Source organism: Netta rufina, assembly GCF_964035555.1.
Source record: "Netta rufina genome assembly, chromosome: 15".
Taxonomy (NCBI): domain Eukaryota; kingdom Metazoa; phylum Chordata; class Aves; order Anseriformes; family Anatidae; genus Netta; species Netta rufina.
Genome location: NC_140138.1, coordinates 9,350,209 through 9,368,517, shown reverse-complemented (window position 1 = coordinate 9,368,517; position 18,309 = coordinate 9,350,209). Strand labels below are relative to the sequence as shown.

At 42.9% G+C, this 18,309-nt stretch overlaps 1 protein-coding gene across 1 annotated transcript in view; it reads right to left on the bottom strand.

Annotated features, from left to right (window-relative positions):
• Window positions 1-1,672: 1,672 nt before the first annotated feature.
• XYLT1 (xylosyltransferase 1) overlaps window positions 1,673-18,309 on the bottom strand; it is a gene marked incomplete at both ends in the record, with an annotated part of 184,071 nt that continues 167,434 nt past the window's right edge. Inside the window, 3 exon segments of the mRNA XM_084296227.1 lie at window positions 1,673-1,995; window positions 10,039-10,372; window positions 16,266-16,461. Coding sequence (XP_084152353.1) covers window positions 1,673-1,995; window positions 10,039-10,372; window positions 16,266-16,461 — 853 coding nt within the window.

The window sequence follows — 18,309 nt, the reverse complement described above, 5'->3', positions numbered from 1 at the left end:
GGGATCTCTGTGTCACGGTCATCTTGCAAGTGTTGTTTAAAAGGGAATTCAACCTTTCTGTGTGATGCGATTATGGAATGATTTAAGCATTTATTTCCCTCCTGATGTGGAAGCTTAACTCTCATCAGCAGGAATGAAAGTTAGACATGCCCACAGAAGGGTAAACAGATACCTGGTTTTATTAAATCAAAAGGATTTTTTTTCCTAGTGAGCCCAATAGCTTCTAATAGCCTTTCTGGGTCAAGAGATTACCACAGCAACAGAAACAAAGTGCATGTTTTATGCAAATGCAAAACGCATCAGTTGGAGATGAATTTGCACATAAAACCTATGTTTAAAAAAGTTTTTGGAATGTAAATACATTTTTTTTCTACTGTAGAAAATGCAGCTTAAAATGATGCAACACAAGCCTATTTCAAACAGTGTGCAGCCTGCTAGAAACTCTGAAAACAGACAAGAGTAGAGTTTGTTGAGAGAATAAAGCAAAAGCACTGAGAAACATGGTGTTGCTCTTTCATGTCCAGCTTTGGTCAGGAACCCTGATGTCCTGCACAGCCTTCAAGGTTTCCTGACAAGCCTAAAAATGCCCTTCTTCATGAAGAGCTGGCAGAGCTGAGATCAAGGCAGGAAATTAGTGTTAAAACTTATTAGCCGCTACTCAATTATAGGGAAGAAATGTGTTGCTGCAGATTCAGGTCCCAGTCTTGTTCCCACTGATAAAAATAATTGCCATCTCTAAACTACAAAGGCCAAATGCCACCATTTTACTGGTTCTGAGCAACTCTGCTGCCTGAGAAAAAACAGCTCGGCTCATCAGCAAACGCGTGAGCAAACACAGCCCAATCTACCCAAATTTACACACACACTTGCTGTGCAGGAAGTCTGCAATATGCATAGGTGCTGGTGGGCTTAGAAAGACCCTGTGGATTTCAAAGGGCTGAAATCCAAAATGCTCCTTGGGCTTTTAAAATAATACTGCTACTACCCAGACCCTGAACCTGACCGCATGAGAAATGAAAGACTAACATTGCAAAACACCAGTTCCATTTAGAGTTCAGCATGAAATTAGTCTGAAAAATCTCTGACTGTAATCTGAATGTCTCTGCTTCAGCTTGCATTCCCTAACTAGGATGACAACAGACATTAGTTGAGTCCAGAATTGCTTTGTGTTATATATAACAAAAAATAATGAGGGTGTACCATAATTATTTCATGTTCTGTAAAGTAATGCGGCCATATGGGATATAGCCTGCAGTAACCAACCTCCCCAGGAAGCATAAATAGAAGGGAATTTTGCTGTGATTTATTCATGGTAGCAAAATAATTAAAGCCTATGAAACAGCAGAGGTACAGACAAATTTATTTAAAAAACACAACACTTTCAGCAGCTGCTCCTTCACTGCCCTCTCCATGGCTGCTACTGCTTCAAGGCCCGTGCGGCCGGGGCCGGCGGGACAGCAGAAGCGAACCAAGCCGTTCCTGACAGAGCTGATGGAGAGAGCAGTGCCAAAGGCCTTGTCGGAATTATTATTATTTTTTTAAGAACTATATTGCGATATGTAACAAAAAAAAGTATAATGTTCCCTTAGTTGAAACCTGGTGTGAGATTGACGTACGAAGCAAGGTTAAATTCCCTTTTAAAACCCTATGCCGCAGGAGGGCGTACCGGCTGCTACCTCAAGCGCCCGTCGGGTTTGACAGGGCCCAGCTCTGATTTGGGGTCCGGGCTCAGGGAGCTCCACGCCGTCTGTGTGCAGGCCTGCATGACGGGGCAGGCGGTGGGGCCGGTGCTGCAGATGTCCACGGCCGACCAGACGCTGCCCACCAGCGAGTCCACCCAGGCCTCCAGCCGGGCGCCCACCAGCGCCGCGTTCCTTTTGGCCTGGTCCACGCGGGCGGCGCTGATAGGGATGTTTAAGACGGGGTTCAAGCCCTGGAAGCTCTGCTCCATGTACGCATTCTTTGGAGGCCCGCTGTGATACTTCAAGGCTTCCTCTGGAAAAAGCAGAAATAAGCCCAAAAATCAGTGTGTTAAAGAAAATCTTTAGGATTTGAGGGTTCAGCACAACAGAAAGGCAGGCCCGGCCCCGTGGGCTTCCCAGCAGGGCACTCGCTACAAGCTCCTGTCCATACCTGGAGCTTGAGCAATGCACAGCTCCCTGTAAGAAACTCATTTTTCACTCAGGAAAAGCTAGTTTTGCTTCTTTCACCGCAGAGGAAGCCCGGGAGCTATGCCCTGCTCAGCTGAAGTTACCTCTGCAGATGCCCATGGATGACCACACTGAAATGAGGGACTGGTTCAAAGAGACCTGGAAGGAGAAGGCTGCCAACCGCAGACAGACCTTCAAGTACTATCAATGATTTGTCTGGAAGAAAGAGCTGAGATCTTGGCCTATTTTTTCTTCTCGACTGATTCCCCTTCCTCTGCTGTAGAAGTCACAACATTTATGAGCTCTATCTGCCTCCAAAACCCGTGTGGTACCACTCCTGGCACTGGAAGGACAACACCGCCTCAGCAGACCAGACGTGGCTGATGAAACCTGTGTAACTCCAGCATCATTCCTGGAAGTGCTCCAATCTCACTGGGAAAGTGCTCTCTAATGACAATCATATTTCCAGCTCTTGCTCTGAATAATGGATCGAGACCATTTCCTAATGACACGGTTCTTTGCATTGTAGTTGCTTTTCTTACAGTAACTCTTCTACCTCAGCAAAATGCAGCACATTGTCACCCCAAATCTGTAATATTGCAGCAGAACTCACTGACAGACTGTGATAACACCTTCAGAGAACTGGATGCTGCAGGTCTGACCACCCTCGTCTAAGGCACGCTGACTTCTCAAGGTCTTTGAGTAGGTTACGGTGCTACTCATAAAACCAGAATGTGACCCTCTAAAAATATTCACTCAGTGCCTCTAGGGAGTAAATTTTCAACCATTTCTTTCTGTTCTCAGCTGAGCTCTTTACCATCTTTGCTCCCGGCAGCACAGAGGATACGTTTAGCTCTGCCAACACACACGCTGTCTAAAACACAAAAAGGGCCCATTCAGGGCGCTCCAGGCTAGGAAAGCCACTGGGTTCAGATATCGTTTAGAGGCCAGGAATTACATATTCATGTCTACAATTCCTTCCACATGTCCTTGCTGCTTGCACTGCAGCCTGACACTGAGCCCTTTCTTCCACGCAGAGGACAGTATCCCAGGCACTGGCAATATATCAGTACATTTATTTAGAGGGAAAAGGGACGTTTAATTGGAGCTTTGCTGTTACATTTGCAAAGTTTTTAATGTTAAATACTGCACCAGTCCATTACTTCAAATCCCCAATTAAATTAGTTCGGCAGATTCCCATCACCATTATACACTGCTTAACTGTTCCTGCATTCATCAAACCCACCTTTTATAGTTTTGTTTTAAATGTTTTGTGTTTTTTTTTTTAATTATTTATCCAGAATAACTGCTAGTCAAAAGGAATTTGTTCCATGTACATGTGTCAGAAGTGTGCTCTGCCAGAGCATTGCAGTTTAAGAAACAGAACAAGTACACATGATTAAATTTCCTCCTTTGGAAGTAATTAAATATGGAAGACTGTTTGTCAACAAATTAATTAAATAAGAACATTATAAGTAAAAATCCCCAAACAAATAAGAGTTGGCATTACTAGCAGGATCATCTGATTGAAATCAGCAATTCAGAGAGCTTGTTGAATTAAAGGTTGTTGTGCATGTGTTTTCTGCCTGGAACAAGAGAGATGTTTTTCCAGACAAATACTGGGATGAAACAGAACTTGCTCGGCTTCAGGACTTCATGGATTATCAGGACTGAAACCTACAGAAGCTGTAGGACCCAGTGCTGGCGATGCAGCAGATGATCTTTTCTCTGTGGCCCCTGCTGCATAAGATCAGGGGGCTGCTCTTGCAAAACTAAGGGTGATAACCTCAGCATCTTCAACACATGTGAATGTCTCCGTGTCTCTGTTGCTGTAACTGTGTCAGACATGCCAGACTTCTCCCCCAGCACACTGCTGCTTTGCGCTGCCCCACCAAGTGACCACTGTGCTCTGCTCCAGAACCAGCCGTGCTGCAAGGACGTGCCCGCAGAGCCAATGGCAAAAGTGCATCATGGAAATGAAGGGAAAGGTTTTTGAAAAACAACAAACAAATATTATCAGCAGATAAGAGAAGGAAAGACAGCTGGGGATAGTATTAGAAAGGACAAACCACAGTGCTTTTCAGTGTGTTACGGGCCATCACTGCACACAGAGACCATGTCCTTCCCTGATATGAAACAAATTACAAAACCCTGACTCAATACTGGAAGGGGACTGCCTGTCCCCACAGCAGAGCGAATACCCGAAGTTAGGTGTCTGCACGTCCTACAGAGGAGCTGCTTAACAGCAGTCAGAGCGCAGAGCTATGCATCAACAGGAAATTCTGAGGATTCAACTCAGAACCCTCTAAGTCTCTGTTGAAGAATTTGCAGGAGAAAGTAATAAATTCTCATCCTTGTTTACTGCCCATGCTTCTCATCCAAGCTATGGGAGATGCGGGTGATTCCTCTTTGTATTAAAGATTAAAAAAAAAAAAAAAAAAAAAAGAGAGAGAATCATGACTATAACCTGCTGGGCTGGGACAGGGGAGATGCCCTGAAATACTGCACAAAGGGAGGCTGGAGCTACTGGGCTTTAAAAAGCACTGAAGCGTCAGTCCTCACTCATGAAAAAAGACTAACAACTGTAAGGCTTACCACTATGAGATGTTTCTTTATGCACTGAAAACTCTACAGTTACAGCAACGAAATCAAAATTAACTGGATTGCAGACATTAAGCCACTTTTTTTTTTTTTTTTGATAACAAAGACATCCATATAGTCCTTTGAGGTAGAGGACATACCAGTGAAAAACATACTCCACAGGCTTTAAATTACAGTTTTAAAAAATAAGGTATTTTTGTCCCCCATTTTTGTTTGCACTTCACTCTGGGAGGGCATTTCATTTCTCAACCGACTTTACTTAGTGTAACTTCTTTGGACTGAACACACAGCCTGTAGTCAGCTGCACAGGCTGAGATTTCAGCATTTTTGTGTGGGTTTGTTCTTCATTTTGCAGAAAAAGCAAATGAGTTTAGACAGAGAGTGGGCCAAGGAATGAAAAATGTGATTACCTTAGTACACATTAAGGTGCTAGACCTGTTTTTTTTAAAAGCAACACAGAACATACAGTTTTATTTCTTTACTTGAATCGTGTTGAAACCCTCTGGCAAAGAGGTAATTTTTTTATTGACATTTGGTTTGTTTTCTCTTGCAGCAAACAAGACAGTGCTGCATTTGCTCATTGTGAAGCTAATCGACTCCTTGTCAACTGGATCTGAACTAAATTTCGAAGCAAATCCTTGTCTTCAGGGTTTTTCTTGAAATGACGATTCCAGGGCATGTCTACTGTCTGCAGCCATGTGCCTGCCTGCTGCTATTACTACATTTATCAAGAACATGTCATGTTACAGCTGGTTAATTTAAAGAAATCACAGCAGTTCTGACACAAGTTGCCACCCACTTTATAATCTGTATAGATGCAATTAGAATTGATTGAGCCACTGCAAATAACCAACGGCAAAACAAAGGTTTCCCAGTATATACTTAATTAAGATGATCCATAAATATGGATTAGGTTAAAAGGCTTTTGAGATGTGTGTGCATCACAGGATGTCTGCTAATGCCGTCAAGCCTTTGAAAGAGGAAGCTGTAGCTGGAGGGCACTGGACCAGGAGCTGGGATTTGGGGCTCCCTGCCCTGTGGTGGGGCAGCAGGGAGCAGAAGCCCCACATCAGGGGCATGTGAACGTGGTAGGAACCAAACATGAAAGGTCTCTCTGAAGGAGGAAGAAAAGGATGCTCTCTGTCCCTGCCCTCTTTACTTGAAGGAAGAAGTTTTTAATTCATTTAATTATTTATTTTCAATCCAGCATTTGGTATTGGCTTGAGGTATGGGGCTTTATCTGCCCCAGAAGTGAATCTGGCTCACAGTAAGCTATTTGGGTTTAATGAAACAGGTACTATACAGTAAATGCGTGACAACTCATTAGCATCACTCCAGCTGGGAGATCACCGTGGAAACTTTGCCATGAATATAAACTCAAATGTGAAAATGAAATTGCTTTGGCTTTTTCCGTGCACCTCTCTGTGCTCCTAGGAGCTGTGTGTGATCACACCCGGCACGAGCGCTTTGCACAGGCTTTGCACAGCACCAATGGGTGGGAAAGGGAGATGATGGAGATGCAGATCCAGCCTCTACTGAATTTGCTGTGTTTTCATGGGAACTGAAATATACTTGGTAGCTCGGGTGAGTCTGAGAACTGCTGGCTAAACAGCCTGGATTATGCCTGTTGTTTGCTTCTGCCTCTCCAGTCCCTGTGCAGGGGACCTGGACATTGAGCCTCTGAACTGCTCTTTAACTCATGCTGCTGAAAGCAGACAGTGAGAAAGCCCCGTTCCAGTGTATAGTCACTGCTAGTGATCTTCTAGTCATCTTCTCCCTGTTCTGTCTCCTCCACGTTACACTCCCTTTCTGTCTTGGCACGATGCAGTCCTGGGGCAGCCTGATGGTCCTTGGCAGCTCCCTCATGTCCTTACAGTGAGCACGGGGTTCTTGGCTTTAACACACTCAGCCATATGGTGAGAAACCCCGAAATCGCCAGTTAGAAGAAGAAAAGAGAATCTGGCTGTGAGGGACGTAGGGGGAAGGAGACAGTGGTGGACCAAATGAAGCTGAACCTGATTTCTCCAAATGAGTTACCTGGCAAATTCACATAGTTCATGTGCTCCACCCCCTCTTTTTTTCCCTTCTTTCTCCATTATCCCCAACCAAGCAAACACTTGAAGGCACTCTTGAGCCAGAAGGGTCTGCTGAAAGGCAAAACTGATCCCTGACAGAACTCAGAGCAACAGGCCCAGGTTTGGATGCCTGGTAGAGAAAGAGGAGCAAGAAAGAATAGATAATATTGGACTCCAAACCTCCCACTGAAATAGCTTTGGGAGGCTCGCTTACTGTGGAGACATCCCAAACCTCCAAGTGTGCTCAAAAACACCATATAAGAACTGATCTCTGATCTTTTATAGATTTAGCTTTTGTAAAGGGCAATGAGTCCCTGTTTTTAAACAATTCACATTCTGTCAGTTATGCACATCTGGACATAATATCACAGAAAAAAAAAATGTCCCTGATTTCCCTCCTTGGTTTTACTTGCATGCACAGACTCTAGGCCAAAATTAATAAATAAATGGGAATAAAAAATGAGTAAACTAGCTGCATATGCTGTTTTTATTAACTGCTAAATGAAGTGTCTTTGCTGGTAGCTGTCCCAGAATTAATTTTTTTATTTCAAACTGTAATCATGAATTTTAAGAGTCATGATACAGGAATGAACACGTTTCAGTTTACTTAACAGAGGAGAAAGTTGCTCCCTTCATGATGCTGAGAAATTATGAGCAACTTTACCTTGTGCTCTGTGCTGAAATCATGTAGATATGCAGTGGTTTGGCAAATACAGTGATAGTTGTCATGTTCTTGCTCTCCAGATACAAGAGTTTAGTGGCAGCTGTCAGATCTGTGCAAACATTTTTTAGAATGACACATTATGCACAAAACACAGATTTTTATGTATGTAACTACGTGGACTCCAGTTTCTATGTCTGGTGTATATGAGGCAGACTGGGCCTAATCATGGTGAAACAAATAAAGCAAAGTGGTATGAAAAAAGCTGCTGGAGTAACAAGTTACCTATAAGGGAGACCTTTCTAACAAGAGCTATACAGCTTTTTTAAATTATTATTATTATTTGGGGGTGAAAGAAGATGTTGGGGAGAACAACATGCTAAACCAAGCCCTACTAAAGCATACTCCTCTCTTCTGCTGACAGCTCCCAGCTAAGTCTGATGTGTGTTTTATTTTCAGTGTTAGGACAAGACAATAATACTATTCCTTCATTTTAGGAGATTTTGTCAGCTTTCACATTGTCTACAACAGTAACAGAAATTATTCTTTTAGAAGTTCTAATTCTTCTGTCATACTCTCACAATGCCTTTATTTGGCAGAGAAAAATCTATTTAAGTAATAAAGTGGTGACAAACTGACAAAAGCTGGAAATCAAAGCTAAATGACAATTGCCAGCACAGAGCACAATAGTGTCACTCAGACAGAAAGCCTTAAAACAAACAAACAAAACACCCCAAAATTTGCATTGTAAATATAATTCTAACAGGAGGGGAGTGTCACTATCTGCCCTGTAATTCATTTTCTCCTTTACCTCCATACCTCAGACACATGGAGATTATGCATCCCAACATCAGTAGCAAATCACTGCTGAGGGTTTTTCCCTAGATAATATTGTTCCCAAGCTCTGTATTTCATTCCTATAGCAGATTCTCATTGCCATGTGAATGAATAGGGCTCTTTAACAACAAATATGAGCCAGATCTTCTCCTGGTCAACTGATGTGCCAACTTTTTCTTTGTTATATGTGGCAATATGGAGTGGCTCCATAGTATCAGTGGAATTATCTGAGACTCAAGAGTTTGGACCAAAGACACTTTTCGCTTTACACCATTAAGTGTGGACTCCCAGTTGAAGTCTGAGACACACTCAACTTTCCACTGCATTCTCCCATTGTATCAGAAAGCAGCAAGGTTGCTGGCTGTGTGCCACATTTTCAATCCAATTTATGCCTTAACTGTTAAATTAGCAAGGAACATGGAATTCATTATTTACGGGAGACAAGTCAGTAACAGCTGTGCTTAGAAGTAGGTTGCCTCAAACTTAAAAAACTTATTTCTCCTGCACATGGTGTTCCTTCAAAATGTATCACTGTCTATTACCTAATAACAGCAGCAGGTTGTCCGTGGTTTAGTTTCTGCTTAAGAAATGATGCCACCAAATGTTAGAAGAAGAAATCAGTAAGTTAGCTGTTCTGGTGAGAAATGTGTAGAATCAGACTCCTGTTGAGCAAGATAAGGGCTGCATTAGCTCTCAGGAGTTGTCTGGGGGTGTTTGCATTACAGAAGCAGCACGTTATGCTGGAAGGTAAATGCCTGACTCAGTTTATTTGCTGCCTTGTCAGGAAGAAGAACTTCTGAAAACTTAATAGGATCATTCATGTATCTAGCAACTTTAAGATGTCTAAAGTTATGAATATTAATATTAGGCAGATGGAAGCACTCGAGCATGTTAAGCAGAAGGGTAAAGATATTCCTAGCAACAAACTTGTTTTGATCTTAGTGAATAAGAAAACAGGTGTGGCTACAAAATGTTCTCTCTTCTCACAGCCCAAGGTGCTTGGTACTGGCTGAAGAGCCAGGCACTCAAATGACGCAGGGGCTGGAGGTCTGCATATGCTGGCAGCCCAAGGATGGCTCAGTGCTGCTGCTGCAGGGAAGAAAACATTTTCTTTCAAAAAATGAAGCCTGGGTCTGAAACTGCACCTACCAGGACTGCTGCATTTATAGGTATTTCTGTAACACGAGTGTTTGGCACGTACACAGCAGTTTTTGGCAGGTATCAGGCAAAAGTGAGTGCCTGGACTTGACAACCTGTCAGGTAGCTCCGGCCGAGGGTAATTCTGACTAATCCAGGATTTCATATATTAAAGTTGTTTATCATTAAACACACAGACTTTGTCAAGATAGCAGTTGAAACATCTGTAACTCTTTATGAGCAAATGCAAATGCAAAGCTTCAGAGAAAGGTCCATTTTTCTTCCTATTTCTAAGTGATGGCTTTTATGATTACTGAGAGTCTGAACTTCTCTGCATTTTGAACTGTGCGTATTTTACAGACATAAATAGCTTTTTGTTCAAAGTGGCTGTGCTTTACAGACTGGATACAGACACTTTCGCCTGTCTTGGTGCAATAAATTCTTCTGATTTACTATTTATAATATTCCCTTATTTTCCCTGTTTCCAATGCAGTGCTACTTCATTTTTACCAACAGCATTTACAGTGAATACAGACACAGTAACTGTATTATTCCTCTACCAAATAATAAAACTTACCTTGTTTGATAGGCTGCCGATTTGAGAAGGTGAGAGGAGTGACGAGGAATTTGGTTTCAGCTACCTGTACCCAGTGGTGCAGAATTTTTATTGTCCAGACACCGGGTCGCAGGGGCAAATTCAAAGGTGGTTTGTAGTGAGTATATTCGGCACTGGATTCAATAAGAATATCATACGTTGCTGCTATTACATTGACTGGATCCACCCAAATGACAGTAACGGTGACGTTGGGGCCCTTCCCCCATTTCTGCATGCCAACTGGCTCATCTGTTGGCCCAAGGAGTCCTCCAAAGTTGCGGAAAAGCCTTTCCTTGGCGTCCCACTCGGTGCCGATCTGAAATCAGAGACCACATTGCTGCTGACATCATCTCTGCAAGTATCTGAGACCCTGGTGTCACATGAGGTCTCTCCGGACACACAAATCGTATTTCTCAAATGACATTCACAAGGGATACAAATATGACGTAAACTTGAAATTGAGGCTTTTTGGTTTTTTTTGTCCATTTGCCCACTTCTGATTGATATAGATGTTTTTCCATGGTAAGAGTGGCGTCACCAGTTACAGCAGCTCTCCTCACATGGAAGTAGTCCATGAAGAACCAAGCCTAGTGACTGGACACAGACATAGCAGTGCATATGACCCTCATCTGCTGTGTCAGCAACACGTATAATACACGTTAGAGGCAGCTACCCAGCTACTGCTAAGAGCAAGGAAGAGCATTTGCTGCCTTAGGACAAGTCACATTGGGTCCTTTGCTACAACATATACATGAGATGCTGCTTCCTTGCACCCCCTTCCTCCCTGATGCGGGAGGTTATTTCCGGTAAACTCTTTCCTTACTGTCAAAACAGTGATGTTGTTTTTTATTTATTCTCTAACTAACAGTAAAGCAGCTGATTCACAATCTAGTGTAAATATTTAATAGACCTTTCCTTTTCCTAGCAGCTTTCATATTTCAATGTTCTTTATAAGAATTTTAATCGTTCACCCATAACCCATGTGATGATACAAATTTACAAGCTGTTGCCATTAAACACTTGTACACTACTGAAAAAACACATCTGTAAACAGATAGCACAAAAACATAGTAAATTGGCCTTCTTAGGCCAACTGAAAGATTTTTTTTTTTATTTTTATTTTTTTAAACTATTTTAGCACTGTATCTAGCATGTGCTTATGAGGTTGAATGTTAACAGACCAGTTCCATAAATTCTTCAAAAGAAAACAGAGTGGACCACAGGACTGAAGGTTGCCTATTGCTTTTGGACAAAGTACCCATCATCTTCCTTGTCCCATGAGGTCCCGATCCTGTGACCTCAAATCAAAAGTAATCAGTATCAAAAAAGATTTTTGAGTGACCTCATTTAAAGGAAAGAGCAGAACCCCTTGCCTCCTTTTGGAAAGCAGACATCCGATGTCGTTCCTTGGAGAATCATACCGATGTCTTCAGCAGCCTGGTACCAAAATTTCTCATAGCCCTTCGGGTGTTCTTTGGCGTTAATTTCCAATCAGCACAGATGACCTATGAGTTGACTTATTCCCTACACAGAAACCACTGGAGTCTCTTAAGTGATCTCTGGAGTACTGGGCACAGAAAGACAGGATCCTCTCTTTCAGCATATGAGGATATTAAAGATGTACCCAGTGCCCTTGTCCCTAATCTTCACCTCCCGTGGGGCATGGGGAAACGCTGGACCCTGCTTTCCTTGAAGCATGACAAACAATTGTGGCCGATTTGCTTCAAAGCTCTTTTTGCTAGATTTCACCTTAATTGTTGAGAATAACTGGTCCCAACATAATGCCCAAATCCCCCAGACCTGGAAAACATAACACTTACCTGATGTCAGCTACCACTGATCTCTACACGGGAAGCTGTCCAGTTCCCAGTCCCTTTTAGACCAATCACTGTGGTTGGCAGACAAATTACAGGAGGACTACTAGCAGAAAGCCACAAGGCCAGTGGAATAAAAACCTAACATCCCAAATCCATCTGTCATTATATGAATTGCTCCTATAGGACTATGACACTGCAGAGTAAGAGACAAAATGAGCCTTCTGCTACTCTGCAATCAGCACGGCAGAATGGCTGGTATTTCGGAGGTGTTTCACCTAGCACGCCAGCTAATCCAACTAGACAGCATAGCCCAGTTATCAGACCCAAGCATCGACTGCCGTGAGGAGCTGTCAGTGCGAACTCTCCTGACAAGACTGACTGAGCTTATGGAAATAAGCTCAGAAAGGAAATTTCCTGACCAGATCTTATTACCTACTCCACTGACCCTCACTGAGTGTGGCCGTATCACACCTACTGGAGCTCAGGAGACCTGGAGATGATAAAGCCACAACACGTGCAACAAATGCGCACCCTCTTGGGGAAAAGAAAACCCTGTAAGGAACAGCTCTTTGTGCCGCACCCAGTATTTATTACTGAAATATACCCAGTATTTCTTACCTTTAAGAAAGATGACTTCATCCTCCAGAATTAAACATGCTAAAGGCTTCCTTACCAATCCCAGTAATGTTCAAAGCAATAAATGGCATCAGGCCTAGCTAAGCAGAAGATTGTGTCTCATCTATGAATACTGCAGCCCCTCTAAAGCAAGGCTGATCACAAACCTCAAGAGAAAGGGAATAATGTTATTCAACTCCTGCTATCTCGAGATTTTCTAGAGACATTGAAGAAATTCAAGCTAGAACAACTTTTAGGAAGTACTGCCAGCCTTCGTCTTTGAGAATGATTTTCCACCAGCAGAGAGATGCCTGCCTTCTGTGAGAAGAAACTCCACACAGATCTATCCTCACCAGCATCAAACAGCGGTGTTAGTCCCAAGAAGGGAGCTGGGGCAGGGAGTCCACATTCTCAGTGGCTGCTACTGATTTCAAACAGGCCTGTTCAGCTGCAACCCCAAAAGAAAAAGTTGAAGGATGTGGCAGGAGCACCCCTGCCATCTCACGGAGGGCCACAGGACACTAGAGGAAGGAAAGGCAGGGAGCTTCACCATCTATTTACAGGGCCTGCCCTTTATTACCAGTTGTTTTCTCATGCTGCGCAGCTTGCAGGACAAGCTGGTTTTAGAAGCACAGTATTTTAAAAGGAATTTTACTTAACGCACTATTCAGAGGTTTATACCTCTTCTCTTGAACTTTACACAGCCGAGTCCCTGGTACTGAATTGTCTGATTTTACAGGCCAAAAGATACTACAGTCCTATAATATTTTTCATAGCCCCTTAAAACATTTTAAGTAGGCTTTCACTTTCAAATGGAATGCACAAAGTATGGGCGGGAATCGAGCAGTAATGAACAACTGATAAAATACGAAGGGATGTGGCAGAGAAGCCAACATTTTCCACATCATTATTTTAATCACCATTATTCTGGGCTTCAAGAGCAGGCACTGAGCACGGGGTATGCTTGGAAAGCTGGAACTCGCTCACTGGCTTAAAACTCCTGTTTCTATCTCTGTTCAGTCCCAAGATAAAATTTTCCCAAGATAAATTATGCCTTGATTATGGGTTTGTGTCTCATTGCTCACCACAAACAGGACCATTAGGTTCACACAATGCACACTAATTGCCTGCCACCTAGTTTATTTTATTCTCTGTGATGAATCACAAGTCTTAACAAGCCCAGAAATGAACTTAGTGTTCCACTGATACACTCTGAGCTGAGACTAGTGCTCTACAGCGAATCAATCTTCTGTTTTCCATGTAGCAGTTATCATGGATCCAGACTAACAGGATACATAGTGTGAGCATTATGTGCAAGCCAATGTTAGGAGATGTGGGAACTTCTAAAAGAAAAGGAGATAATGATTGGAAATCTTCTCTCTTGGATTTCCTGTAATGTCATTTTATTTTCTCAGTCCAAGAATGAGTGCAGAAGCCTTGTGCAGTTCGAACAGTTATTAACCCCAGTGGCCCGTTAGGAAGCCCAGCCAGCTAATTTTTTGAGGTGACCTTTATGGGACGTATGGTGAAAAACCCTGGCCAAGATGGTAAATGTGAGAAGCAAAGCCAAGGAGCAGAGTGCAGGAAGGGCTGACTCCTGCTCGGAGAGACCCTATCATCTCTGCTGCCATTGTGGTTGTGTCTCAGCATCACAAATACACCCAGGAGCATGTTCAGTGTATTTGTGCTTTTCCTGGTTGGTCTCACTGGTGTGAGCTGGGAGAGGGAAAAAGCTCCCAGCCCAAACACCTCCATTCCATTTTAAATTTCTGCCAGATTATAGGATAAAATTTGTTGAAAAAAACACAGCAGTTTTATGTCTCAATAAGCTCAAATCCTAAGTTTCTTTTTTGGTGTTTAACCTGCTAAACATTGGTGCCCTCATCTTAGCCGAACAGCTAAATTTGCTTTACACTTGCTGGACTTTGACAAGGAAGTGGCATTTTAATTAGCAGCAGCAGCAGAGAGGCTTTCCAGCCATACTGAAGCTGAAGAAGTTAATGCTGGATTTATACCAGGGTATCTGAGAGAATAATTTGGCTCAGAGGCAGAGATGACTGCAGGCCAAGGGAAGGGAGAAAGTAAAATAAACAATTAAGAAAAAATTAAATGATTGACTTTGCACCTCCTGGTCTTTTAAAATATGAATCATCTATGAAAGGAGGGGACCATTCATGAGTTTAGGCGAGAAAAAATAATGAAAACAAGTAAGCAGCCACCAAAACTGTTTTCACAGATTTTAAATGGAAGAAAACATTTCCTCAGCCTGAAAAAAGCTGAGAGGTGATTAAATCCTCCCCATGCTTTGCACTCACACAGCGTCGCTGCAGCAGCGGACCACACAGGGCTGTCTGCAGACCAGCCGTGGTCCATGAGGCCATGAGGACTGGCTCATTAGCCTGGTGGGATTCGGGCATCCTCCCTGCAAGACACCACGCTCGGCAGAGCTGTGAGCACAGCACAGCAGCAAGCAAAGCAACCAACATGCTGCTGCTGCTTCATCAGGGGAGACTGATGCTGGGCACTGCTGCTCCAGGACATCTGTGGGCCAGGCACGTGGCTGCTGCAGGGCTCGTTTGGGGAAAAAAGGTTTGGTTCTAATGCCCTGGGAAAAGGGGGAACCGGGCAAGTGGCCAGTGAGTAAATTCTGATCCCGTGATTGCGTCCTCCCTACACCTGAAACAAAGTCAGATGTAATCTTTCTAAATACTTTTATTCGAGTTCTAAAATACTGAGATAATGTATTTGGTTTGATCATGCAATTAGAAAAAACTCTTCCTGCTGCCAGCCCAGTTGCTTTCGAAAGAAAGACTCAGAGCAGGCATCAGGCTGAAGGCGAGATTAAAAGTATCAAATAAACAGCAGAAGTACTCCTACAAATCACAAGAATTAAAGCCTGTATGATCATTTATCACTGCATGAAATGGCAAGTCTACCATCAGACACACTGATAAACGAAACACACCTTCCATCCATCTCTTTAATGGCACATTAATGTCATGGATTTGCCATGCACACCAAAACACTGAATCCTACCTAGGCATTTCTTAATTGCCCAAGAAGACGGTAATTTATGGACTTGGCCATAATGACTGGAACGCATTTGTTCAATCAATTTTGTGCCTTAATTGAAATTTGTGGCTTAACAAGAAAAATCACGAAATTAACTGCTCAGACAGTTGTATCTTTAAAACAGAACACAGATGTCAGGTCCTATTAGTGGTCAACTTTCCTGATGTATTTTAGGGTACACTTTTTACAGTGTATGTCAGATGCGGAGACAACTCCCTACAAGAAATAACAGGATTTGTGGGAAATCTCATCCACTGCTGTGATAATTTTCTCTTTCATGTTACAGTATCAATATTATACTCATATGTGGCACTGCTGCCTATCACTAGCTTTATGTATGTTTTTTTTTTCCCCCCAGCATATTCTTGAGAGGAATGCTTACCACATCCCTGTTCACATCTGGAGCTGCAGAAACATCACATTTTTCAGCTCCCACGTATCTTTCACAGCAGTCGTAACAATCACAATCACAAAACTTTTAAGTTTCTGAGCCCCTTTTACAACAGTAAACACCTTCAGTTTGTCAGCAAGGAATGAGAATATTCAGGGTAATGTAAGAAGTGAGGGTTCACCGCAGTATTGCCTTTAAAAAAGAAGCTGTGCACTACACTGCAGAGACACTCTGAGCTAAAAATTACATGGAAATATGATTTCCAAAGGCTGCTGAGCTAGCATGCAATCGTTTGGGTGGCTATGAATACTCACCTCTGAGAACTGTAACCTTCCAAAATCGCTGGGTGGACTTGCGATCTTGAAGACTTTCTTTGGCATTACCCACGTTTCCAAAGTCTCTAGTTTGCTGACAGCCAGGTTGGTGGCATGGTGTTTAATTAGGAAACCTTGGAAACGGTCAGCAAGGAAGTAAAGGTGGACGGAAACTGGGTGGCCCATGGGATAGTATCTGTAAAACAGCACATGCACACGCCCATTGGTTACACACGAGAGACATGAAATCTCCGCTTACTTGGAGATAATGGCTTAAGAAGCATTCATTTTAACTAGAAAATTCACCACTGTACGTTAAGAGATTTCAAATGTGTTCATGACTCATTATCAAATATTCTTAGGCTGTTCTGATTACCCTAAAACATAGAAGTTACTAAGAATATAAATTCATTCAGAAGCTACCCAGAGCTTTAAGCTCCTTAGGAGATACCTCCACATGCCAGAAAACTCCCCTCCCTTACTAACTGGGTAAAAAAGTGGGTAAAAAGTGCCACCCATAGATATACATTAATAGGTTGTTTACAAGGATAAATGATGTTCAAGAAATGTATTTATTGCTCTGAATCAGCGTTCTTTTTTTCTGCCCTCACCAGGGTTAGTCCCCGATGGTACCTGATGATGGGACAGCAGCAGGCTGGGGACAGCAGAGGGTGCTGCGAGTCTGGGCGAGGGCGAGCTGATGCCCCACACCGTGCTGTGCAAATAAATCTGGTCTCCAGCTCATGCCCCAGGGGCAGCGCTCTGCAGGGTTGCACAGCAGTGGTGGACACTAGGATCCAGTCCCCGTATTTTAGGGAATAGACTTCATGTTCCTTAAAGATTTGAGATGGAAATTGCCATTTTTTTATTATTTTTTTTACTTTCTCATAATTAAAAAGAAACGGGAGAAAAAAGGTCAAACACAAAGGAAAAACTTCTAATTGGAATACTTGGGAGCCTTCTCTTATGGTTTGGATTTTAGAGACCATGTAGTCATTGACTCAAATAATTAAAACTTGTGGTCAATTGTCTGCTGTAATCTTAGAAAGAATTGCGATGATGTATGTGTGCACATATGGATGAAAAAACAATTTAAAATATGTTAATGGCTCTGAAATCGAGTAATTTGCTACTCACAGCCCTGACATTAATTGTCAATCAGGTGTGCTTCCAACACATTTAGAACCAACCAGTATCAAACCTTCCCAGTCAAGTCAGCTAAGACTGACCCCTTATGGTAGTTATTATAGCCCAAGACACTAGCAGGAAGAGAGCTAACCAAGAATGACTTCCCATTACCAGACACCAGCAACACCCAGAAGGAAGTCTCTAGAGCCTAAGAAATAAAGATAACAAGACGGGGTACAAACGGGGCAGCACTGAAGGACTGAGGAAGAGCACAGCAAAGCTATGCAGCCAATAGCAGCAACAATCTGACTTCTGTGCAGAGCACTAAGGCCTCCTGTTTTATATATGCGCAGCAGCAAATATTTACAATATTCTTGAAATAGTCTGAGTAAATTGTCTCTTGGCAGCAGTGAGTAAAAACATCTAGAGATGGAGAGAAATAAATTAAATCTCAATCGCACATTAGCATTGCTTCCACTGAAGATGCTGATATGCAATCTAATTTGGTACCAGAGCAGTCTGCAGGGGGCACATCTTTTTGACGCTGTGAGCTAGCCCTTGTTAGGAAAGTGTGCAAGGCAGCTTCTCTTACAGAAGTCTCCTGGGCAGCTGTGGGAGGCAGCATGGGATTGACTCCAAATGTGATGTGAAGCGGTCGAGGCTTTCCTCGCAGTGCCTGCAGCAGTGTGAAATGAGCTGGGGTTGTGACTGCAATATCAGCTAACTTCCTGCTGCTGCGGGCCCTAACAGCACAGGGAATATTGTTAAGGTGCTCAGCCCAAATATATTCCTGCTGTTACTGCTTTAGAGACATGCAAAATTATGGGAGGGCAGGAGTAAGTGCATATATGCACACGTGGAAAGACAACAGAGTATCCAGAGAGAAAAGATGTGAATCATAAACCTGAGGGTTACC